General features: G+C 41.2%; 1 protein-coding gene across 3 annotated transcripts in view; it reads left to right on the top strand.

Annotated features, from left to right (window-relative positions):
• PRG4 (proteoglycan 4) overlaps window positions 1-25374 on the top strand; it is a 96540-nt gene that overhangs the window by 32350 nt on the left and 38816 nt on the right. For 2 of the 3 annotated variants that reach the window (XM_066594703.1, XM_066594702.1), the window contains exons 6-12: window positions 1794-1949; window positions 5547-5627; window positions 6175-6261; window positions 8182-8268; window positions 8511-8597; window positions 9744-9830; window positions 10085-10150. In XM_066594703.1, coding sequence (XP_066450800.1) covers window positions 1794-1949; window positions 5547-5627; window positions 6175-6261; window positions 8182-8268; window positions 8511-8597; window positions 9744-9830; window positions 10085-10150 — 651 coding nt within the window. The remainder of the gene's footprint in view (window positions 1-1793; window positions 1950-5546; window positions 5628-6174; window positions 6262-8181; window positions 8269-8510; window positions 8598-9743; window positions 9831-10084; window positions 10151-25374) is intronic. The other variant, XM_066594704.1, reaches the window with a different exon arrangement.

The following is a 25374-nucleotide window of genomic DNA, read 5'->3' as shown; positions in this document are numbered from 1 at the left end:
CAACCCCTTTTAAATAATTTCGTAAATACAGTATTACTTCTCTTATATTGATTCTCACTTTCAGCCTGTATTATAGGCCACAATTGCATTCCAATTCTGCTGCTTCAAAAATAGTCAATATATAGACGACACATCTTGAACAAAGTTAATTAAAGTGATTCTGTCACCAGGTTCATATTGTCTGAACCACAGGCAGCATAACCCTGGGACAGGTATGTTCATTACTCGTGTACGTTTTATTTTAAAATGCTGTGGCATTTCAGAATGAATATACTTTGACGTTTGACTCAGAGCTGATTCGAGTCATGGGGGTGGGCCAAGCCAGCATCTCTTCGCCCCCAGCATGCAAAATCACAGTTCTCTTTCTGAACACAAAAGGGAAGAGGAACTGTGAGTCTGCATGATCTGGGTAGGGAGATACTGACATATTTCAGCCCCAAGACTCAAAGTTCAATTGTTAGGTCAAATGCACATGGCCGCTCAGATCCCGCAGCAGAATCCAACCCGGTGCCCGGATGGTGATGCCTGCTTACCTGTCCGCAGTGTTCTTCCTCTGTATTGTGGATGATGCGGATTCTGCAGCCTGTCCACAGTGCCAGCTGCAGTTGGGCCACGGATCGGACGGTTTTCATTGACTTAGATGGAAGCCATCTGCATGGAATCTGCACCGAAATACAGCATGCTGTGATTTTCCCTGCACAAGTGGAGAATCACAATTGATTTCTGTCATGTGCAGGAAAAAGTGATTTACTATAGCATGCTATAGGCAGTATTTGCTGCAGAATCCGGAGGCCGACGGCCGCTCTGGATTCCGCAATGCAAATACACCCATGTGCATTGGGACTAAATTAAATTTCAAAGTGTGTTTATTCTGAAACACTGCAGCTTTTTAGAATAAAACATATATGGAAGAATTACACATACATGTTTTGGGTCTATGCTATCTGTGGTTCAGGCAGCATGAACCTTATGACAGAATCCCTTTAAAGGCTATGAAGAGAGATCAAGCACACAGATAGTATCAGTGCCTGTGTTGCAACAAGAGAGAAAACGTAGGTGAAGTGATAGAAGAGGAAAGTGGTGCAGAAATGAAGCTGTGTTAGCACATGAGCGCTAGTGAAGGCAGCAGCATTCTGGACTCACAGAATTTGCATCAAGAATCTATTACTAGGAGGGACATACCCACATGAGCCTAGTTTAAACTAATAGCAGGTTGAAAAGTTCATATCAGTAGGGAAGACTGTAGCCTGAAACTTGGTGCAACTTTCTAGGTCTCTCACACGGGCTACAAATCATCGCTACAAAACACTTGTATGTGAAGCCCATGGTATCCAATGGGTTTTTTCACATGAGAGATGTTTTGTAGCCTGAAAGAACCTACTAGAAACCATGGGCTTCACATACAAGCGTTTTGTAGCAAGATTTTGTAGCCCGTGTGAAAGAGGCCTTAAACTCAAGGTAACAAGTAATATATGAAAAAATAGAGACTATAGGTTATCATTAATAATAACCATTTATAACATTATTTCTCCTAGAAAAGGGGATAGGGAACTGAGCAGGAAATAGTGAAACTCATTTCTTAGAGGGAATGTGTCACGTTTTTCTAAGACTTTTTGGGTGACATTTCCTATTTTGTATGTTTCACTATCTGATTTTAATTAGCAAAAAATTTGATATTTTAATAAGGGAATGTGATTTACCTTTTTTTTGTTTTTGTTATCTTATGTAACACATTTGTGGCTACATTGAATAATGTTCGGGATTGATAGTTTGCTGATGAATATCGCTTACAGAATCTGAAGAAAATGTGTCTTCCTCCTCGTTTTCCTCATCATCTTCTTCATCAAGTGTAAAGGGAAGCAAAACAACCAAAAAACTTTCAAGAAAAAATCAAAAGAAAAATAAGGATGGTAAACCTGATCCAGACAATCCAGATAAAGACCCTGGAGGTATACGATTTTTTTTTACAATTCGTTGTAAAAAAAAATTACTAAATACAACTTCATACAGTTGCATTTAGTCACTATTTCTGCACAAACACGGACTTTTGAATATATTTGACTCACTAAAATGCTATTGCCTAAATAGTGTACAATTCAATATAGATCTTACAAAAGAAAGGCTAGGCTTCAGAATCTGAGGAGGTCAAAACACTACCTGGGCAATATCGGGAGGAGAGCCTATATATGCTCTTCAAATGGAAATCTATGTCTACTTACCATATATCATTGTTGCTGTTGTACCAGAAGCAAGCATTACCACATACAGTAATATATACTGTTATTGAACAAAACGTGCTATACAAATACCAATCTTACCCCTAAAACGTCTTTATTACAAATGCAAAAGTGCGCAAGTAATATGCTTGTCTGAAACTGACCTTATAAAGTAAAAATGCCCCACCAAAGAGCCTCCAGCCCTTAGAGACTCCATATATAACAATGTCCCATTTGCATGCTGCCATATATTGTCCAATATACTTAGTAACACTGGTAGAGCTGGTAGTTGGAAGCTCCCTGCTCTACCATCCCGGTGAAGGCGGCACAATTATGTCACTACATGAAGGAAAGGAGATGCCGTGCTGACCGGGCACTAGGTGAGTATGGTCTTTTCATTTTGTGTACCAGGGACAGTGAATGGTAGAGTACAGAGCTTCCCACTCCCTGCTCTATAAGTGCTATCAACTATGTTGACGCACAGTCAGGGATTTAGGGCATTGCACTGGAGGTCCAGGACATATGCCCCTGCACTGAGCGTAAGGTGTGTAACTGATACTTTTGCCTTTCTATGGCGTTTACAGTGGGCCCTGAGTGAAGGTGCATTTACCCAGGGCAATGTTTGTGATTGTGTATAAATAGTAGACAATGTAAATTTCCTTGATCGATGGGCATTACTAAGGGTCCTGTTATACGGGATGATCGTTGGGCTGAGAAGCGCCCAACTCATCCTAGCAAAAATTGGTCCTGTACCTTCACACAGGAACAATCATCGCTCAGTGAATAGAAGTAGAGTGGGCAAGAGATCGCTCCGGCCACCCATCTTCATTCACAGTAAACAGGCAGTCGTTCATAGATGGAAGTGGGCTGATTATTATTCAGTTTATGCCTGCCTCAACTGAAAAACAAATAATAAGTGAACGAACTATCGTTCTTCTTTTTAGCTACTGACAGCCTTTACACTAAACAAATATCATACAGATTCCCGTGATCCAGTGAGAATCTGAGCCATAATTGTTCCATGTAAAGAGGTCCTAACACAGTAGAGGTTTTATAGTGCATTGCTATGCTGCCTAACCGGCTGATTGAAATTATGGTTGTGTCCTACGACCATTACACGGTACCCTACTCGAGGATGAGACAGTGACTCACATGAACTCTGCAAAGTTTAAGTTGAACAGCAGTTTACTCAGGTTGGGGCAACCAGCATACAGTTATAATCTCTGACAGAGGGCTCAAACTTGATGGTTGCACACTGCATTTGGTGGTTATTAATCACAATGGAACAGTCTCTACATACAGTTTGCAAAGTAGCCCCAGCTATGGATTGGCGTCAAACAGTAACAAGACAGTCTCTATTCTTGGTACATGGTGCAGCAGGCAGTTGCAGGGCTTAGCAGCTTGGGGCGCAGTCTTAAGTCATCAAATAAATCCAGGGTATTTGACTTGGACGAACCCACATTACAGTGTCTAGGCCAAAAATGGTCTGGAACCACTTATTCTTGATGGTCTCTTCTTCCAGAGAGAATCCCCCAACTTATCCAGTCATGCACTTACAGGCAGTGGTATTTGGGTTTCCTTTTGCCACCCTAGTAAAACAAATAATTAGTATGTCTGGCTCTCTATTTTCCCTTGGTATGGTAAGCATGGTTGCATGCTGGGAGTGGTCTGTAAACCACTCATAAGAATCATATGCGCTTCTCCATTCGGAACGCTCATTACAGCAAGCCCTGGGTCAATACTCCTTTTACCAGACTCAACTCCATGTATAGACTTTGATATGGATTGGCAGCAGGTTATCAGCTGTGGAAAATCCACTATTGTGAACCTAGCCTTTTATGGCATATGACCATGCTACCTGGCAGCAAGCCGAGATCATCAGTGGTGGAGGGAGCAAAAGAGGTAAATATAGGCTGGTTTATTTTTTATTTACCAGTGAATTTAACCCCTCAATGAGCATGCACACACCTTTGTATGGTGGTCATTAAGGGCCCTTATTCTGATGCATAGGCTTTTTTACACCGCTGCATCAGAAGCCTGGCATAGGTTTTTTGTACTTCTTTGGCCCAGCTATCCAATGTCAGCCAGCCGTCAGATCTAAAGGAAGGGACCAGTTAAACAGCTGATACCAGCTGTTGAACCCTTTACATGTCTTGGTCAATGCAACTGCAGCATGCAAAAGGCTGATAAAAGGGAGGGAGCTCCCTCTGTCACCCATTGGAACCCCGCACTGTAAGCTCGGTGCCTCAATGGTTTGAACATCCATCTGCGGTGGCCTATGAGATTGAGCCTCATGGGACCATATAAAACATTGTAATACTGAAATATTACACTGTATTATAAGAGCAATCCCACAATGGATGTATTGATACCTTGCCTTTGAATTTCTGTTGCCCTTTGCTAGTATCTGTATATTTCTTTATTAATGCAGACTCTTATGTTTACATTCTACTTATCTAAAATAAAATTGCAAACCTGTAAACAAACTGTCAACATACAAGCACCTTGTCAATTAAGGGCTAATTTCCATAAACAGATTTCTGCCGCGTTTCCTGCGGTGGTATCTAGCAACTATTAGGTTCTATTTAACCTAATAGCTTTTAGGCCTACAATGTTCACGCTGCAGAATTCCACCACGGATTTCTGCAGCGTGAAAGAAATCGCGGCATGTTCTATTTGTTGCAGAAAAATGCGCGGATGGCTTCCATTGTAGACAATGGAAGCCGTCCGTCATGCGATACTTTCATTGTGCGCACAGAATACGCGTCACCGCCCACTGCTGGCGCGTCATGCACTGCACTGCGCATGCGCACCGGTTTGCCAGACGGGACTCTTGTGGCGCATCCGGAGAGGTGAGTATTAGGGTCTTTGTGGGGTGTCTTGTCGAACTCCGCTGCAATATTCCGCTGCGATATTCCGCTGGCGGAGTCCAACACGGCGGTGGGCAGGAGGCCTTCATGGAAATGGAAATCAATATTCATTGCATGTTGTTGTTGTTTTCCTATCAGTACTAGCACCATCTTCTAATGACAACAATAAAATCACTGCTGGTCTAGATGTCAACTACAATATAAGCAGTGATCAAGGATATTTTAGGATCAAAGGGTTAATTTCGTCCTATAAAGGGACTGCTTATCTTTTAGATATGCCATTAATTTTTGATTGATGGGTGTTTGACCTCTGGGACCCCCACTATCTCTCAAAATGTAGGGGCTACAGTGCTGATTTAGCAGCATACAAACAGCCTTGAACATACTTATGGGCATATCCTCACTTCAGCTGTTTACTCAAAAACCATTTTATACTGTTTTATTTTTCTATGACTATTAGAGCCAAATGACAAAGATAAAAACCCAAAGAAGCCTAAGGGAACTGGAGATGAACCTGAAGATCCAGATGGACGTCCTAAAGGTATTTTTTATCTTTACATTCTGACTTAAAAGACTTAGAGGAAAGTTAAAAAGAAATTTACTCTTACATACAGAAAGAAAGGTCAACCCTGAAAATGTAGGGACCGGAGTACTGGTTTAGCAGCATACACGTAGCCTCTCAACACACATATAAGTATGTTCTCACATCAGCTGTTTACTTATTGGAATAAAAGAAAATGGAAATTTATGATCATTTTATGTTGTATTTTCCTATGATTGGTCAAGCGCCAGCCAATCACAGCCAGCGCTCGATAAACCAATCACAGCCATTCAGTGATGTCATCATGCAGTAGTCAAGGATATTTTAGGATTAAAGGGTTATTCTCAATTTATAAAGCGGTAACATATGCCATTACCTTTGATCGATGGGTGTTTGACTTCTGAGACCCCCACTATGCTACTGGTCTAGCAGCATACAAACAATCAATCAACATACATATAAGTATGTTCTCACTTCAGCTGTTTTGCTTGTTGCAATAAAAGGAAATGGAGGTCAATAATTATTTTATGTTGTTGTATTTTCTTAGAGCCAACACCTAATGACAAAGATAAAAACCCCAAGAAGCCTAAAGGAACCGGAGATGAACCTGAAGATCCAGATGGACGTCCTAAAGGTACTTTTCTTCTTTATAATCTGACTTATAAGAATTCGGGGAAATGATGTACGGTAATTGAGAAAAAAAGTATTTTACCCATGGAAAGAGAGGTCAAAGTATTGTTGTGTTCATTGGAGAATGTGTAGAACAGGGAGTGAGTGAAGAAGTCGGAAAATATGAAAAGGGGTCCAATTGGCTGAAGTGCGTTACAATTTGCCTGGCCTCGGTGTCCTGTTTGTACTTCCTGTTTACTCCCCACCACTGCCCTTTTACCTGGCATACCATGGAATGGATAAAACATAAATAATGTCATAAAACATACAAATAATTATATTGGAGCATACCTAACAACACCATAATGTCATTTTATAACAGCATCTCCCCTGCACTACAATACACTAGATATTTTAGGTAAATTGCCCCTTGATATTAAACAAAGGTATTTATCAGGAAGTGTGGTGATAGTGTTGTTGGCCATTGTTATTTAGTATTTTAGTATTCAGTATATTATGTTAGTGTTTAGTTCACATCATGGCATTGTTTGTTAACTAGGCAGTATATGGAAAAGTTATTAATATATGGCACTTTTATTATGCCAACCCATGACACAATGATTTGATGTCAAACTATATTAATAATAGTGTCATAATTACTTCTAACATTTCTATATACTGCCTCGCTAACAATGCCATGATGTGTACTGTACATACAGATAGCTGTCAATCACTAATCAGACCACCCATTAGACCACTCAGTTCAGAATGAGCAGTGATATAAATGAATAAAATACAAGTCATACTGTATCTTTCCCCATAAAACTATATAGCAATCTGCTCAGCTCCTCCTGCTCTATAATATTGCATGTTGCCCGCAGTCTGGATGGCACATTCGATTTGACTGTTTTCACTAACAGTTGAACGTACAATAGATGGTAGAGCCATTGGGGCAATGGTGGTGTTTGCTAATGTGTTTGTTAATGTGTTGAACCAAATGCATACAGTTTTGATACTTTCCTGAAATAGGAGCATTGGTAGCCAAATAAATCCTGCAATGCCTCCTTAAGACCTTAAGAATATGTTGATCCAGCAGAGACTGTTTATGGCTTTTCTTAAGTTCTGTGTCTGGAGTCACACTGTAAAACCATATTACGGGGCAGCGCTCAAGGTAAACAGTAAAGGTATATATGTGTATAAAAACAAAGAGGACAATTCACTGAGGGCTTGCGGGTTCACCTGAATTAAGCGAACCGCAAATCAAAGATGCGTTCCCAAGAAGTAATCAATATGATGGAATCCTATGTACAAAGTACATCCACGGGAGGTGGAGAGTCGCCAGGAATGAACTCCAGATTACAACCACAATCCAGGGAGAAAGTAGTGCAAATCAGGAAAAGGGATATCTCCAGGACAGGGACCTCCCTTGGAAGTAAGTCTCCTATGAGCGCAAGATATATCCCTTTTTCTGATTTGTACTGGAGTTACACTGTAGCCCACCCCTGAAAAGGAAAGTCACGGGGAATCCAATCTAGTTGTTTAGGTGCTCAAATTAATTCTGCTATGTATTACCCATAAATTAACATAGAAATATCCTATTACATTGGGACACAGTCTCTAAACAATACTGCCATATTGTTAACAATAAAAACAACACTGGTTAAGATGTCAACTACAATACATGCGGTGTTCAAAGATGTTTTAGGATCAAAGGGTTATTCTCTTGCTATAAAATGACTGCATAAATCTCAGTTACCCCATTAATTTTTATTTGGTGGTTGTTTGACCTATTGGACCCCCACCATCTCTGAAAATGCCTGAAATACAGTGCTGGTTTAACAACTTACATATAAACATGTTCTCACTTCAGCTGTTTACTTATTGCAACAAAGAAAATGGAGGTCAATTATCATTTTGTGCTTTTATATTTTCCTATGACTATTAGAGCCAACACCTGATGACAAAGATAAAAACCCCAAGAAGCCTAAGGGAACTGAAGATGAACCTGAAGATCCAAATAGACGTCCTAAAGGTACTTTTTATCTTTACATTCTGGCTTATGAGACTTAAGGGAAAGTTGAAAAGAAATTTACTCTTACAGAAAGCGGTCAACCCTGAAAATGTAGGGGCCGCCGTGCTGGTTTACCAGCATACAAACAACCTATCAACATACATATAAGCATGTTCTCACTTCAGCTGTTTTGCTAATTGCAATAAAAAGAAATGGAAACCAATAACTGTGTTATCCTCTTGCCGTTTTCCTATCACTACTAGAGCCAACTTCTGAAGATAAAGATAAAAACCCCAAGAAGCCTAAAGGAACCGAAGATGAACCAGAAGATCCAAACAGACGTCCAAAAGGTACTTTTCATCTCTCCATTCTTTCTTACAAGAATTAAGGAAAAAGATGGAAAGAGAGGTCAAAGTATTATTGTGTTTGTTGGAAAATGTGTAGATCATGGAGTGAGAGAGGAAGTAGGAAACATCTGGAAAGGGGTCCAATAGGCTGTAGTGTGTTACAATGTCCCTAGCCTTGGTGTTTGTTCGTACCTCCTGTTTAGACCCCACCACTGCCCTTTTACTTGGCATATCGTATAATAGTTAAGTAATAAATAATGTCATAAGCATACAAATAATTATATTGGACCGAAGTTGAAAAGAAATTTACTCTTACATATGGAAAAAGGTCAACCCTGAAAATGAAGGGGCCGCGGTGCTGGTTTAGCAGCATATAAATAGCCTATCAACATATATATAAGCATGTTCTTAATTCAGCTGTTTACTGATTGCAATGAAAGAAAATGGAAATTAATAATAATTTTATGCTGTTGTGTTTTCCTATGACTACTAGAGTCAACACCTAATGATAAAGATAAAAACCCCAAGAAGCCTAAAGGAACCGGAGATGATCCAGATGGACGTCCTAAAGGTACCGTATATACTCGAGTATTAGCCGACCCGAGTATAAGCCGAGTCAATAAGTTTTAAGACTAAAAACTGGTAAAACTTATTGACTTGAGTATAAACCTAGCTATACTCGAGTATATACTGGGTAAAGAAAAAAATGCAATACTCACCTACCAGCGACGTCTGTGTCCCTGATGGTGCGGCAAGCTGCTTGAAAATTCTCCCCGCTCGGCTTTGAATTCCCCCACCATCAGCGCTGTGTAGGTAAGAGCTGTGATTGGATTAAGGGCCAGCCAATCACAGCCAGCGCTCGATAAACCAATCACAGCCATTCAGTAATGTCATCATGCAGTAGTCAAGGATATTTTAGGATTATTCTCAATTTATAAAGCAGTAGCATATGCTATTACCTTTTGATCGATGGGTGTTTGACTTCTGAGACCCCCACTAATTCTAAAAATGAAGGGGTCGCAGTACTGGTCTAGCAGCATACAAACAACCAATCAACATACATATAAGTATGTTCTCACTTCAGCTGTTTTGCTTGTTGCAATAAAAGGAAATGGAGGTCAATAATCATTTTATGTTGTATTTTCTTAGAGCCATCACCTAATGACAAAGATAAAAACCCCAAGAAGCCTAAAGGAACCGGAGATGAACCTGAAGATCCAGATGGACGTCCTAAAGGTACTTTCATATTTATATTCTTGCTTATAAGAATTAAGACAAAAAATGTAATTAAAAAAAGTAGATATGAGAAGAGAGGCCAAAGTATTTGGTGTTAATGCTCGCTGTATATTACTTGTCAAGGCGAACGCTTAACACACATTTTGATGCTCAAAAGAAGCATAATCGGTTCTTAGAAAATGTGTGGAACATGGAGTGCACAAACCAATAATTAAGTTCTCATGTTCTTTTCCTATCATCTTCTAATGACACAGATGGAAACCCCAAAAAGCCCAAAGGAACTGAAGATGACTCTGAAGATCCAGACAAACGCCCTAAAGGTACCGTTTGCTAAATTCTACTCCCCCTTATCAGCCTGCGGACAGTCTCACATGACCAGATTTCAATTGCAGAATTCGCGATCATCACCCGTGCAAACGATCCACGGTATTCTGCACGTATTGAGCGGACATGGTCTATTTTTGTGTGGAATCCAAATGGGTGGCTTCCATTGAGGTCTATGGAAGCCAAATGACCTGCAGCTCATCTGCAATTGCCATAGGCCGCCAGTACCTGTGTCATCACCTAGCGGAGGCACAGGAAAAGCAAATATTTAAAAAAACAAATCTGTGCTGCACATGACTGATGACTAGCATTCATGGTCATCCGCAATACAGAAAAGTGGAGGTCTGTTGGGTCGCCGGCCTATGTCAAAGCCAGATTCCGCTGTGGGCTCCCGCACGTGGAATCCAGATCGCCCATGTGAGACTTGTTGAACTGAGCCGTCATGTTTGCCATGTAACAGGCATCACAGACTCCTCTCCCTTTTGTGGGCCCTAATGTTGGAGAAGCAAGCACCAGCCTTCTTACTTGGGCTGGTGCTGAATACAGGAGTGCCGCTTTGCATGCTGACAATAAATTTTCTTCTTGCAACATGCACCTCTCCTGTGCGGCGGTGTGCATCGCTTCAGGCATCATTAACAGTGGTATGCCCCACTTCCTGTACAGTTGCAAGCATCACTTCCGGTAGCACTTTTGTTGACGCGCTGTGCTGCACTTTTCCGTTCAGGGATGACTACCAACTACACATGGCCTCTCAGCGATGGGCATGCGCCCTTCCAACCTTACTGAAATAATTCCTTGCCCCATTTTCCTTAACTACATGGCTAGGTTCACACAGAGCAGCATTGCCACAAAAGCCCACCTGCAAACTTAAACCTGAGACTAAGCAGCAAAGTGGACAGTCCACTGCGGCCAAGCCGCGCTGAAACTGACATGTCGCGCGGGATTCAAAGCCGCAGCATGTCAATTATATCACAGTTTCCGCTGTGGGCTCTCTTCTCTCTATGGAGAGAGATGGCCGCAGCGGAATGAGCCACTTTCAAAACCTGCGCCAAATGTCTTGGGACTTTAGCTGCAGAAATCTCACAGAATTTCCATACGATCCGGCTGCAGATATTCTGCGAGATTTCCGCCCCGTGTGAACTCAGCCTATCAGAGTATAAAGATTTGAGCTTTTGCTGCTTATTTGCTCCCATAACTATTCTCAAAGTTGGCAACCTGAAGTTTGCAGCTGTAGTTTTGCCAAATCAACGTGCATGTGATGAAAGGCAACTTTAAGGGGAGGACAGTAAAATCCTAAGCTGGTATAGGAGATATGACTAGCGTGTTAATGCACCCCAGGGTGGGAGGGTTAAATAGACACTAACTTTCCACAAAACATGTACTCATTTCGCAGCCTATGTGTTTCTCCAGTCTTGTAATATACTTGGGTTAAAAAACTCTTCAGTGTGTTTTTCGAAAATAAGGTTTGAAGGATATGCATAATACGCTGTGCAATTCCGGTGGATGAAGAGCACATCTCATTGACTCATTAGACTAATTAGCCATTTCAATCGGTGTGTCTTTGTTTGCCGTGTGCAAATGAAAATACCTTGCAGGCGGAAAAAGTACAGTAAAAAATGGCAATGCGCAACCAAAAAAGAATTGTTCAGTCCGCAAATACGCTTTACCCAGGAGCGCGCAAATACAAATACGCTCATGTGAAGGGGGCTTAAGGCAGCAATCAAAGTCTGCCTGGCTGGTAATTGGTGTGATTGATTCATCCAAGGTTTACCCTTTGTACCCAATCCCCCAGCCACTAATCTCCATTTGGTCGCAAGAGCCCACCCCCCACCCCCTTTTCCTTATGGTTTCCTCGTCTCCACTGCGTCCTATTGTTGCTCTAAATGTTCACTTTCCAAACTTTCAAAAGTAGTTTGTCCTTTACAGGGGTTATCTCATAAGAGTTGATTGCCTAAGGTCTTGCTCTTGGCATCCATGGCAAGCAGTCAGTTTTGCTGGGGAAAATCATAGCCAGCTGAGCATTGTTTCTGCAAAGGCTGCTGGAGGGGAAATGTAATATCGTATGATGGCCATTCAGATGAATGGTCATCCTAGTAATACAAGGACGGCTTGAGTCTGATAGATCAGGAGATGCTTCTACAGAGCTGTTCCCTACTCTAGCTCATAATGGGGGATCCTGGACAGGGACCCCCAAGTTTGACATCTGTATGTGCTAAACATGATTGTGCTGCACTGTGTATTTTTCTACTCAGTGTAGTCAATTAAAATGTCATATATGCTACTTGCTGCAAGTCTGTCAGTGGAGTTCCTCAATTCCAATAGCCAGTCACATTGTCTATCTCAGCGAGAATCTGCATTTATATTGTTGCATAACATAAGTTAATGTCCAACTCAGTTTGCACAATAGCAATATTGTGACTAAGCAAGAGTACTATTCTGCATTACATGTACAACCTCAATCTATTCTGTATATACGGACGTAAATGTGTTTTCAGAACCAAATCAAAGAAATCCTGAATATGATGGTAAACCAAGAAAACCAAAAACCCCAAAAGAAAAGGATGGTGATAATCCTGAGGATGTAGGAAAGAATCCTAAAGGTTAGCCTGTCAAATATAAATGTGGAAATAACACCAGTAATTCAGTATACTCTTCTCTGTGAGTTGGCTTAGGGCAGGTTCACACTGTGTTAATGCTCTCCAGTAAGCTTTCTGACAGGTAGTTCCATTTAAGAACCCAGAAATGGTATTCAGATGCACCTTTGGACTCTATTTACCTCATTAAAGTCAGTGGTTCTGTTGTGGATTCTATTTGAATAAAGTTTTCAGATGTTCAAATGGATCCCTCTGGCCAGAAAGCTCAACAAAGAACCTTAACACAGTATGAACCTACCCTAAACCAACTCACAAAATAGAGTATGCTGCATTACTGGTTTTCACATTTTTATTTGTGTGAACTTCACATAGGTTCAAGATGACCCTCTAGGTTTATGAAAATGTGCACATGCCTATGGAAATCAAGTGTATACCACTTTCTTGCGCATTTGCGCACCAAAAGTCTATATAGAAGTCAATGGGGGGTGAGCCAGCGTGCGTGCAATGGGTTAGGAGACGATTGGTAGGCTGCATAATTCTGCTGCAAAAAGAACACACCTAGAACTCATTAGACAAATTAGCCATTTCAATGGGTGCATCTTTGTTTGCTGTGAGCAAATGAACATGCCTTGCGGGTGGAAAAAGTAAAGCAAAATATGCCAATGTGTGTGAAAAAAGCACTGTTCGGTCAGCAAATATGGCTTAGATGCGAGCAAATACACATATACTTATGGCTCCTCGTCTCCACTGTGTCCCATTGGCGCTCTAAATGTTCAATTTCTAAACTTTCAAAAGTAAGCTGTCCTTTAGAGGGGTTAAGAGCTGATTGCCTCAGGTTTTGCTCCTGGCATGCACGGCAAGCAGTCGATTTTGCCAGTGGAAGCCATAGCCAGCTGGGCATTGTTCCTGCAAAGGCTGCTGCAGGGGAAATGTAATATTGTATGATGGCCATTCAGATAAATAGTCATCCTAGCAATACAAGGACGGCTTGAGTCTGGCAGATCAGGAGATGTTCCTACAGAGCTGTTCTCCATTCTGGCTCATGGAGGAGGGGTCCTGGGTGGGAACCCTCAAGTATGATATCTGTATGTTCTAATGAAGATTGTGCTGCACTGTGTATTTTTCTACTCAGTGAAGTCAATTAAAATGTCATGTATGGTACTTGCTGTAAGTCTGTCAGTGGGGTTCCTCAATTCCATGGGTCATTTGTAATGTCTAGCTCAGCGAGAATCTGCATTTATATTGATACATAACATAAGTCAATGTCCAACTCAGTTTGTACAATAGCAATATTGTGACTAAGCAAGAGTACTATTCTGCATTACATATACAACCTCAATCTATCTCTCAGATCGTGATCGTGAAGATGATGGTAAACCAAGAAAACCAAAAACCCCAAAAGAAAAGGAAGGTGATAATCCTGAGGATGTAGGAAAGAATCCTAAAGGTTAGCCTGTCAAATATAAATGTGGAAATAGGACCAGTGATTCAGCATACTCTTCTGTGAATTGGCTTAGGGCAGGTTCACACTGTGTTAAAGCTCTCCAGTAAGTAAAAATGGTATTCAGATGGAACCACTATGGAATCTGTCAGTGTACGCAACTACATCTTACCCGTTTCTTGTTACATGGGTGGGTATAGTCATCTCCTGTGCCGTATGCCCGGCTTCACCTCCTTCATGCCACTCATGCTCTGTTCAGTCCTGGCTGTCTATCCATAGGGCGTGTGTGGCTCCTTTTCTAAAAGGGTCAGTATGTGCATTCTAAACGTGTCCCCCACCAATTCGCATCTTTTTTCTGCTATATTAGGCATCCTCCCAACAGGGAGGGATGCCTCTATAATCAGTCTATAGCCATTGTGACAAAGCTGCTGTAAGTGTGAATACCAGTTGTGACTCGTGATTATCCTGACCTCTCTTGTCCCTCACCTGGGCTCTGATTATTAGACTTTGTCATTGTTCACTGCCTGCCCTGACCTTCTGCCTGGACCTCAGCCAGTAGTACTGATCTTTGACTGTTGACCTTGCCAGTTACGCTCCAGGTCACACCATCAGGTACTAGGCCTTGGCCCAGTTCAATGTCAGCCACCACACTATTGGAACTTTCTGGATGAATAAAACCATGGGGACCTTATCCTGCTTAGAGGGGTCGAGGGTGGAAACTAGGGTTTCTCAAAGGTGCTACCACTCCAGATAGCCCAAAGTCAAACCACATCCGCCTACTTGGCAAAATCATTGACTTTATTTGAGGTAAATGGAGTCCAAAGGTGCAAACTTTCAACATTGTCTGACCTGGTTTCCATTCATTTCTGCCATTTTTGTAGAACACAATAGTGTAGTTGACTAGATGGATGGAAATTATCACAAACCAGGTCAAACAAAGTCTAAAGTTTGCACCTTTGGACTCTATTTACCTCATTAAAGTCAACAGTTTCATTGTGGTTACTGTTTGAATAAAGTTTTCGGGTGTTAAAATTGAACCCTCTGGCCAGGAAGCTCAACAGAGAACCTTAACACAGTGTGAACCTACCCTAAACCAACTCGCAAAGCAGAGTATGCTGCATTACTGCATTTTCACATTTTTATTTGTGTGAACTTTACATAGGTTCAAGATGACTCCTTAGGTTTACCAGCCGGGTATGAAAATGTGCACATACCTATGAAAATACAGCATAATCTATTCCACTTTCCTGTGTATTTGTGCAACAAAAGTCTGCATAGAAGTTAATGGGGGAGCACAAGTGCATGCGCAATGAGCTAGGAGATATGTGATAGGCTGCGTAATTCAGTTGGAAATAGAACACAACTAGAACCCATTAGTCAAATTAGCCATTTCAATCGGTGCGTCTTTGTTTGTGGTGCAGAAATGAACATGCCTTGCAGGTGGAAAAAGTATAGCAAAATATGCTGATGCGCGCACAAAAAAGCACTGTTCAGTCAGCAAATATGCTGTGCTCAGACGCGCGTAAATAGGCTACACTAGTGTGAGGTGGACCTAAGGCAGCAGCCAAAGCCTGCCTGGCTGGAGGTTGGGGTGATTGCTTCTTCAATGTTAGCTCTTCGTAGCTCATCACTCAGCCAATGTTTCCCATTCCCATTTGCTTTCAAGAGGGCCCCCTTCCCTCATGGCTCCTGGTCTCCACTTTTTCCCATTGTCACACTAAATGTTCACTTTGCAAACTTTCAAAAGTAAGCTGTCCTTTATATAGATGATTACCTCAGGTCTTACTCTTGGCATCCATGGCAAGCAGTCGATTTTGCTGCAGGAAGTCATAGCCAGCTGGCCATTTTTACTGCAAAGGCTGCTGCAGGGAAATGTAATATCGTATGATGGCCATTCAGATGAATGGTCATCCTAGTAATACAAGGACAGCTTGAGTCTGATAGATCAGGAGATGCTCCTACAGAAGTGTTCTTGTTTCTGGCTCATAGAGAGGGGGTCCTGGGCAGAGACTCTCATGTATAACATCTGTATGTCCTAATCAAGATTGATTATTCTACACCGTGAAGTCAATTAAAATGGGGGTCAGAAACGCTCTTTTCTCCTTAGGGAGAGCAACTATATACTATTAAAATGTCATGTATGGTATTTGCTGTAAGTCTGTCAGTGGAGTTCCTCAATTCCACTGGCCATTCACATTGTCGAACTCAGCGTGAGTCTACATTTCCATTGTTACATAGCATAAGTCAATGTCCAACTCAGTTTGCACAATAACAATATTGTAAAAAACCAAGAGTACTATTCTGCATTACATAAACAACCTCAATCTATTCTGTATATACGGACGTAAATGTGTTTTCAGAACCAAATCAAAGAAATCCTGAAGATGATGGTAAACCAAGAAAACCAAAAACCCCAAAAGAAAAGGATGGTGATAATCCTGAGGATGTAGGAAAGAATCCTAAAGGTTAGCCTGTCAAATATAAATGTGGAAATAATACCAGTAATTCAGCATACTCTTCTCTGTGAGTTGGCTTAGGGCAGGTTCACACTGTGTTAATGCTCTCCAGTAAGCTTTCTGACAGGGAGTTCCATTTAAGAACCAAAAAATGGTATTCAGATGCACCTTTAGACTCTATTTACCTCATTAAAGTCAATGGTTCTGTTGTGGGCTCTGAATAAAATTTTCAGATGTTCAAATGGATCCCTCTGGCCAGAAAGCTCAACCAAGAATCTTAACACAGTGTGAACCTACCCTAAACCAACTCACGAAGCAGAAAATGCTGCATTAAAGGTTTTCACATTTTTATTTGTGTGAACTTCACATAGGTTCAAGATGACCCTCTAGGTTTATGAAAATGTGCACGTGCCTAAGGAAATACAGTGTATACCACTTTCTTGCACATTTGTGCTTGCAATGTGTTAGGAGACGATTGGTAGGCTGCATAATTCTGCTGTAAAAAGAACACACCTAGAACTCATTAGACAAATTAGCCATTTCAGTTGGTGTGTCTGTTTGTGGTGAGCAAATAAACATGCCTTGCGGGTGGAAAAATGAAAGCAAAATATGCTGGTGCACGTGCATAAAAACACTGCTCAGTCAGCAAATATGCTGCACTTAGATGCAAATACACATATACTTATGGCTCCTCGTCTCCACTGCGTCCCATTGTTGCTCTAAGTGTTCACTTTGCAAACTTTCAAAAGTAAGCTGTCCTTTAAAGAGATGATTACCTCTTGGCATCCATGGCAAGTAGTCGATTTTGCTGCAGGAAGTCATAGCCTTTCAAAAGTAAGTTGTCCTTTATAGGGCTGATTGCCTAAGGTCCAGCTCCTGGCATCCATGGCAAGTAGTCAATTTTGCCAGTGGAAGCCATAGCCAGCTGGGCATTTTTCCTGCAAAGGCTGCTGCAGGGGAAATGTAATATCGTATGATGGCCATTCAGATAAATGCTCATCCTAGTAATACAAGGACAGCTTGGGTCTGATAGATCAGGAGGTGCTCCTGCAGAGCTGTTCTCCATTCTGGCTCATAGAGCGATTCCTGGGCAGGGACCCTCATGTATGATATCTGTATGCCCTAATCGGGATTGTGCTGCACTGTGTATTTTTCTACTCAGTGTAGTCAATTAAAATGTCATACATGGTACTTGCTGCAAGTCTGTCAGTGGGGTTTCTCAATTCCACTGGCCATTCGCATTGTCTAGCTCAGCGGGAATCTGCATTTCCATCATTGCATAGCATATGTCAATGTCCAACTCAGTTTGTACAATAGCAACATTGTGACTAAGCAAGAGTACTATTCTGCATTACATATACAACCTAAATCTATTCTGTATATACGGACGTAAATGTGTTTTCAGAACCAAATCATAGAGATCCTGAAGATGATGGTAAACCAAGAAAACCAAAAACCCCAAAAGAAAAGGATGGTGATAATCCTGAGGATGTAGGAAAGAATCCTAAAGGTTAGCCTGTCAAATATAAATGTGGAAATAATACCAGTAATTCAGCATACTCTTCTCTGTGAGCTGGCTTAGGGCAGGTTCACACTGTGTGAAAGCTCTCCAGTAAGCTTTCTGACAGGGAGTTCCATTTAAAAATCCAAAAATGAAGTCCTACTAAGAGGGGTTGAGGGTTTCCCTAAGGTGCAACCACTCCAGATAGCCGAAAGTCAAATGACATCCGCCTACTTGGCAAAACCATTAACTTTATTTGAGGTAACTGGAGTCCAAAGGTGCACACTTAACATTGTTTGACCTAGTTTCCATTCGTTTCTGTCATTTTTGTTGGACACAATAGTGTAGTCGACTAGATAGATGGAAATTAACAGAAACCAGGTCAAAGTCTAAAGTTTGTACCTTTGGACTATATTTACCTCAACAAAGTCAATGGTTTCATTGTGGGTACTGTTTGAATTAACACAGTGTGAACCTACCCTAAACCAACTCACAAAGCAGAAAATGCTGCATTACTGCATTTTCACATTTTCATTTGTGTGAGCTTCACATAGGTTCAAGATGACTCCTTAGGTTTACTAGCCGGGTATGAAAATGTGCACATACCTATGAAAATACAGCATACTCTACCCTACTTTCCCGCACCTTTGCACACTAAAAGTCTGCATAGAAGTTACTGGGGGTGCGCGAGTGCATGCTCAATGTACTAGGAGATGTGTGATAGGCTGCAAAATTCAGTTGGAAATAGAATTTCAATCAATGCATTTTTGTTTGAGGTGCACAAATGAACATGCTCTGCAGGTGGAAAAAGTACAACAAAATATGCCAATGCGTGCACCAAAATAGCACTGTTCAGTCAGCAAATATGCTGCGTTCAGACGCACGCAAATACGCATATACTAGTGTGAAGTGGGCCTAAGGCAGCAGTCAATGTCTGCCTGGCTGTGGTGATTGCTCCTTCCAATGTTAACTCTTCGTAGCCCATCCCCCCGCCACTGTCTCCCATCCACTTCCCTTATAGCCCCTGGTCTCCGCTGCATCCCAATGTCACCCTAAATGCTCACTTTACAAACTTTCCAAAGCAAGCTGTGCTTTATAGAGCTGATTACCTCAGGTCTTGCTCTCTACATCCATGGCAAGAAGTCAATTTTGCCAGGGTAAGTCATAGAATCATAGATTCATAGAATGGTAGAGTTGGAAGGGACCTCCAGGATCATTGGGTCCAACCCCCTGCTTAGTGCAGGATTCACTAAATCATCCCAGACAGATATTTGTCCAGCCTTTGTTTGAACATTTCCATTGAAGGAGAACTCACCACCTCCCATGGTAACCTGTTCCACTCATTGATCACCCTCACTGTCAGAAAGTTTTTTCTAATATCTAATCTGTGTCTCCTCCCTTTCAGTTTCATCCCATTGTTTCTAGTCTTTCCCTGTACAAATGAGAATAGGGATGATCCCTCTGCACTGTGACAGTCCTTCAGATTCTTGTAGACAGCTATTAAGTCTCCTCTTAGCCTTCTTTTTTGCAAGCTAAACATTCTCCAGGTCTTTCAAACATTCCTCATAAGACATGATTTGCAGATGGCTCACCATCTTGGTAACTCTTCTCTGAACTCGCTCCAGTTTGTCTATGTCTTTTTAAAGATGGGGTCTGACTAAGGAAGAGTAGAAGGGGATAATTACCTCACGTGATCTAGACTCTATGCATCTCTTAATGCATCCCAGAATTGTCTTTGCCTTTTTGCCTGCTGCATCACATTGTTTACTCACGTTCAGTCTATGATCTATTAGTACACCCAACTCTTTTTCATTTGTGCTGCTGCTTAGCCAAATTCCTCTCCTTCTATATGTGCTTTTTTCATTTTTCTTGCCCAGATGTAGGACTTTGCATTTCTCCTTTTTAAATACCATTGTTAGTCACTGCCCACTGTTCAAGATTTTCTAGATCTTTTTGAATAATCTCTCTTCCTTGGTGCTAGCTATCCCTCCTAGCTCTGTGTCGTCGACAAATTTGATCAGTCTCGCAACAATTTCATCCTCCAGATCATTTATAAAAATGTTGAACAACACTGGGCCTAAGACAGAGTCTTGTGATACCCCACTTGATACATTCTTCCACTTTGATGTGCAGCCATTTATGACCACTCTTTGAGTATGATCACTCAGCCAGTAGTGAATCCACCTAACAGTTGCCTTGTCAATCCCATATTTGGTCTTTTTGTCAATAAGAATGGTATGAGATACTTTGTCAAATGCTTTACTAAAATCAAGATATACTATATCCACCGCATTTCGCTGATCAACCCAGTGGATGATTCTGTCATAGAAGGAAATTAGAATCATCTGGCATGACTTGTTTGTTACAAACCCATGCTGGCTCTGGTTAATTACTCCATTTTTATCTAAATACTTGCATACATGCTGTTTGATAATTTGTTCAAGGATCTTTCCCACTATAGAAGTCAGGCTCACAGGCCTGTAGTTTCCTCGATCCACCTTCTTCCCTTTTTTGAAGATAGGGACAACATTTGCCCTTTTCCAATCTTCTGGGACTTCTCATGTTTTCCAGGAATTTTCAAACATTATGGCGAGTGGTTCAGCAATTACCTTCGCTGCTTCCTTTAGTATCCTAGGACGTAATTCATCTGGACCTTGAGACCTGAATTCGTTTAAGTTAGCTATGTGTTCCCTCATCATCTCTCTGCTTATAGATAGCCTGCATTATTTTAATCACCCTATAGCACAGGGAAGATCAGTTGATGTTCCATCTACTTTCTGAGAGAAAACAGATATAAAACAAGAATTTAAAAGTTCAGCCTTCTCAACATAATTCTTAACCAATTCACCATTTTCATCTTGTAAGCATCCAATAGCATCTTTGACTTTTGTTTTGCTTTTGACATACTCCCAAAATCCTTTTTTATTGCTTTTGGCCTCTGTTGCAAGCCTCAATTCATTATTAGCTTAAGGTTTTCTGACACTTGCCCTACAGTTTCTGCAGACCGCATTATATTCTTCTTTAGATATTCCCCCCTCTTTCAATTTGATAAACATATATATTTTTCTTTTTTAACATGTGTGCAAGTTCTGTGTTCATCCATCCTGGTCTCTTTAAATGCTTCCCATTCTTCCTTTTTTTAGGGATTGTTAACAATTGTGCTTTGAGAATCTCATTTTTCAATATTTCCCAACCTTCTTGGACATTTCTGTCCTTAAGAACATCCAGCCATTGGATTCTTCCTAACCACTTTCTGAGTTCTTTAAAATTTGCCTTTCCGAAATCTAACCTTGAGGTTTTCTCAGGTCTTCCTTCCCTTTTTATCCAAAATTCAAGGATAGCATGATCACTGCCTCCTAAGGTCCCAGCCACTCTTACTTTCTCAACTATTCCCTCCCTGTGGGTAAGAATTAGGTCCAAGATAGCAGAACCCCTTGTTTTCTCTTCTTTCTTAGGGAATATAACGTTGTCAACAAGAATGGATAAGAATTTGTCAGATCCATTACTTTTACCTGAGAGGTTCCCAACAATTGTCTGGATAGCTAAAATCTCCCATGATCACTATGTCATGCTTTTTTGAGAGCTTGGCCATCTGATGTAGAAAGAGTTCATCCATATCTTCTACTTGTCCAGGCAGCCTATAGTAAATACCCACAATAGTGTCCTTTCTGTTGTTCTCTCCTTATATTCTTACACAAACAGTTTCTACAGAACTACCATGCTCTGAAGCTTGAATCTCTGTGCAGATGAATGTTTTCCAAACATGCACTGCAATACCTCCTCCCCTTTTTTTGTATGTTTCTTATATATTAGTAGTATGCTTCAAGCCTTGTATTCCAAGCATGTGTATCATTCCATTAAGTTTCCGTGATGCCTATGACATCATATTTCTCTTCCTGTGTTAGAGTTCCAATTCTCCTTGTTTGTTTCCCATGCTATGTGCATTTGTGTAAACATTTTACTTTGTGATCGTTGTCTCTTGATCCTCTACATTCCTTGTGAATTTTTTGTCTTTGTTCTTGCCAGCTGGGATTTTTCCCACAAAGGCTGCTGCAGGGGAAATGTAATATCATATGATGGACATTCAGATGAATCGTTATCCTAGTAATGCAAGGACGACCTGAGTCTAATAGATCAGGAGATGCTCCTACGAAGCTGTTCTCCATTCTGGCTCATAGAGGGGAATTCTATGTGGAGACCCTCATGTATGACATTTGTATGTGCTAATCAAGAATGTGCTGCACAATGTATTTTTCTACTCAGTGAAGTCAATTAAAATGTCACATATGGTATTTGCTGCAAATCTGTCAGTGGGTTTCCTCAATTCCATTGGCCAGTCACATTGTCTAGCTCAGCGAGAATCTTTATTGCCATTGTTGCATAGCATAAGTCAATGTCCAACTCAGTTTGCACAATAGCAATATTGTGACTAAGCAAGAGTACTATTCTGCACTACATATACAACCTCAATCTATTCTGTATATACGAACGTAAATGTGTTTTCAGAACCAAATCAACGAGATCCTAAAGATGATGGTAAACCAAGAAAACCAAAAACCCCAAAAGAAAAAGATGGTGATGATCCTGAGGATGTAGGAAAGAATCCTAAAGGTTAGCCTGTCAAATATAAATGTGGAAAAAAAAAAGCATGTAATTCAGCATACTCTTCTCTGTGAGTTGGCTTAGAGCAGGTTCACACTGTGTGAAAGCTCTCCAGTAAGTAAAAATGGTATTCAGATGGAACTACTATGGAATCTGTCATAGCATGCAACAGCATTTTACTCATCGTCTCTGGTGCCATGCGTGGGCACAGTCATCTCCTGTGTCTGCATGCTGGGCTTCACCTGATCCATGCCACTCATGCTCTGCTAAGTCCTGACTATCTATAGGACGTGCGTGGCCCCTCTTCTAAAAGGGCCAGTATGTGCATTCTAAGCTTGTCCCCCACCAAGTCCCATTCTGTTTCTGCTATATTAAGCATCCTTCTCAAAGGGAGGGATGTCTACACAATCAGTCTATAGTCATTGTGACAAAGCTCCTGTAAGTGTGAATCCCAGCTCTGACGCGCGATTATCCTGACCTCTGTGGCCCTTCACCTGGGCTCTACTACGCCCAGTTCAATGCCAGCCACCACACTATCAGAACTTTCTGGATGAATGAAGCCTTGGTGACCTTATTCTGCTTAGAGTGGTTGAGGGTGGATACTATGGTTTCCCTAAGGTGCTACCACTCCAGATAGCCCAAAGTCAAACTACATCCGCCTACTTGGCAAAACCATTGACTTTATTTGAGTTAACTGGAGTACAAAGGTGCAAACTTTTAACATCGCTTGACCTAGTTTCCATTCATTTCTGTCATTTTTGTGGGGCACAATATTGTAGTCGACTAGATGGACAAAAATGAACAGAAATCAGGTCAATCAAAATAAAGTTTGCACCTTTGGACTCTATTTACCTCATTAAAGTCAAGGGATCTGTTGTGGTTACTCTTTGAATAAAACTTTCAGATGTTCAAATGGATCCCTCTGGCCAGAAAGCTCAACAGAGAACCTTAACACAGTATGAACCTACACTAAACCAACTCACATTGCTACATTACTGCTTTTCACATTTTTATTTGTGTGAACTTCACATAGGTTCAAGACGACTCCTTAGGTTTACCTGCAGTGAATGAAAATGTGCACATGCCTATGGAAATGCAGCGTATTCCACTTTCTTGTACATTTGCGCACCAAGTCCATGTCAATGGGAGGTCCGCCAGTGCACGTGCAATGTGCGAGAAGACATGTGATAGGCTGCATAATGCTGCTGTAAAAAGAACACATCTGGAACTCATTAGGCAAATTAGCCATTTCAATCGGTACATCTTTGTTTGCGATAAGCAAATACACATGCCTTGTGGGTGGAAAAAGTTTAGCAATAGATGCCAATGTGTGTGAAAAAAGCACTGTTCAGTCAGCAAATTTGCTGCGCTTAGATAAGAGCAAATACACATACACTTATGGCTCCTCGTCTCCACTGTGTCCCATTGTTGCTTCAAATGTTCAATTTCCAAACTTTCAAAAGTAAGCTGTCCTTTAGAGGGGTTAAGAGCTGATTGCCTCAGGTCTTACTCCTGGCATGCACGGCAAGCAGTCGATTTTGCCAGTAGAAGCCATAGCCAGCTGGGCATTTTTCCTGCAAAGGCTGCTGCAGGGGAAATGTAATATTGTATGATGGCCATTCAGATGAATGGTCATCCTAGAAATACAAGGACGACTTAAGTCTGGCAGAATAGGAGGTGCTCCTACAGAGGGACCCTCATGTATGACATCTGTATGTCCTAATGAATATTGTGCTGCACTGTGTATTTTTCTACTCAGTGAAGTCAATTAAAATGTCATATATGCTACTTGCTACAAGTCTGTCAGTGGGGTTCCTCAATTCGACTGGCCATTTGCACTGTCTAGCTCAGCGAGAATCTGCATTTCCATAGTTACATAGCATATGTCAATGTCCAACTCAGTTTGCACAATAGCAATACTCTGACTAAGCAAGAGTACTATTCTGCATTACATATACAACCTCAATCTATTCTGTATATACGGACGTAAATGTGTTTTCAGAACCAAAGCAAAGAAATCCTGAAGATGATGGTAAACCAAGAAAACCAAAAACCCCAAAAGAAAAGGATGGTGATGATCCTGAGGATGTAGGAAAGAATCCTAAAGGTTAGCTTGTCAAATATAAATGTGGAAATAACACCAGTAATTCAGCATACTCTTCTCTGTGAGTTGGCTTAGAGTAGGTTCAGCTTTACAGTAAGCTTTCTGACAGGGAGTTCCATTTAAATGCCCCAAAATGGTATTCAGATGGAACCACAATGCAACCTGTCATGGCACGCAATTGCAACTTACCTGTGTCTGGTTCCTTGGGTGGGCACTGCCTTCTCCTGTGTCTGTGTGCTGGACTTCACCTGCGCCATGCCACTCATGCTCTTCAGTCCTAGCCATAAGGTATGCATGGTGCCTCTTCTTAAAGGGACAGTATATGCATTCTAAACTTGTCCGCCACCAATTCCCATCCTGTTTCTACTATAGTAGGCATCCTTCCTATAGGGAGGGTGTCTATACAGTAAGTCTTCTATAGCATTTGTGACAAAGCTCATGTAAGTGTGGTTGCTGGTTTGGACTTTTGATTATCCTGACCTCAGTGTTCGCTCACCTGGGCTCTGATTATTAGACTTTGTT

The sequence above is a fragment of the Eleutherodactylus coqui genome, chromosome 3, assembly GCF_035609145.1.
Source record: "Eleutherodactylus coqui strain aEleCoq1 chromosome 3, aEleCoq1.hap1, whole genome shotgun sequence".
NCBI lineage: Eukaryota > Metazoa > Chordata > Amphibia > Anura > Eleutherodactylidae > Eleutherodactylus > Eleutherodactylus coqui.
The sequence above is the reverse complement of the archived record's forward strand: the minus strand, read 5'-3'. Positions and strand labels throughout refer to the sequence as shown.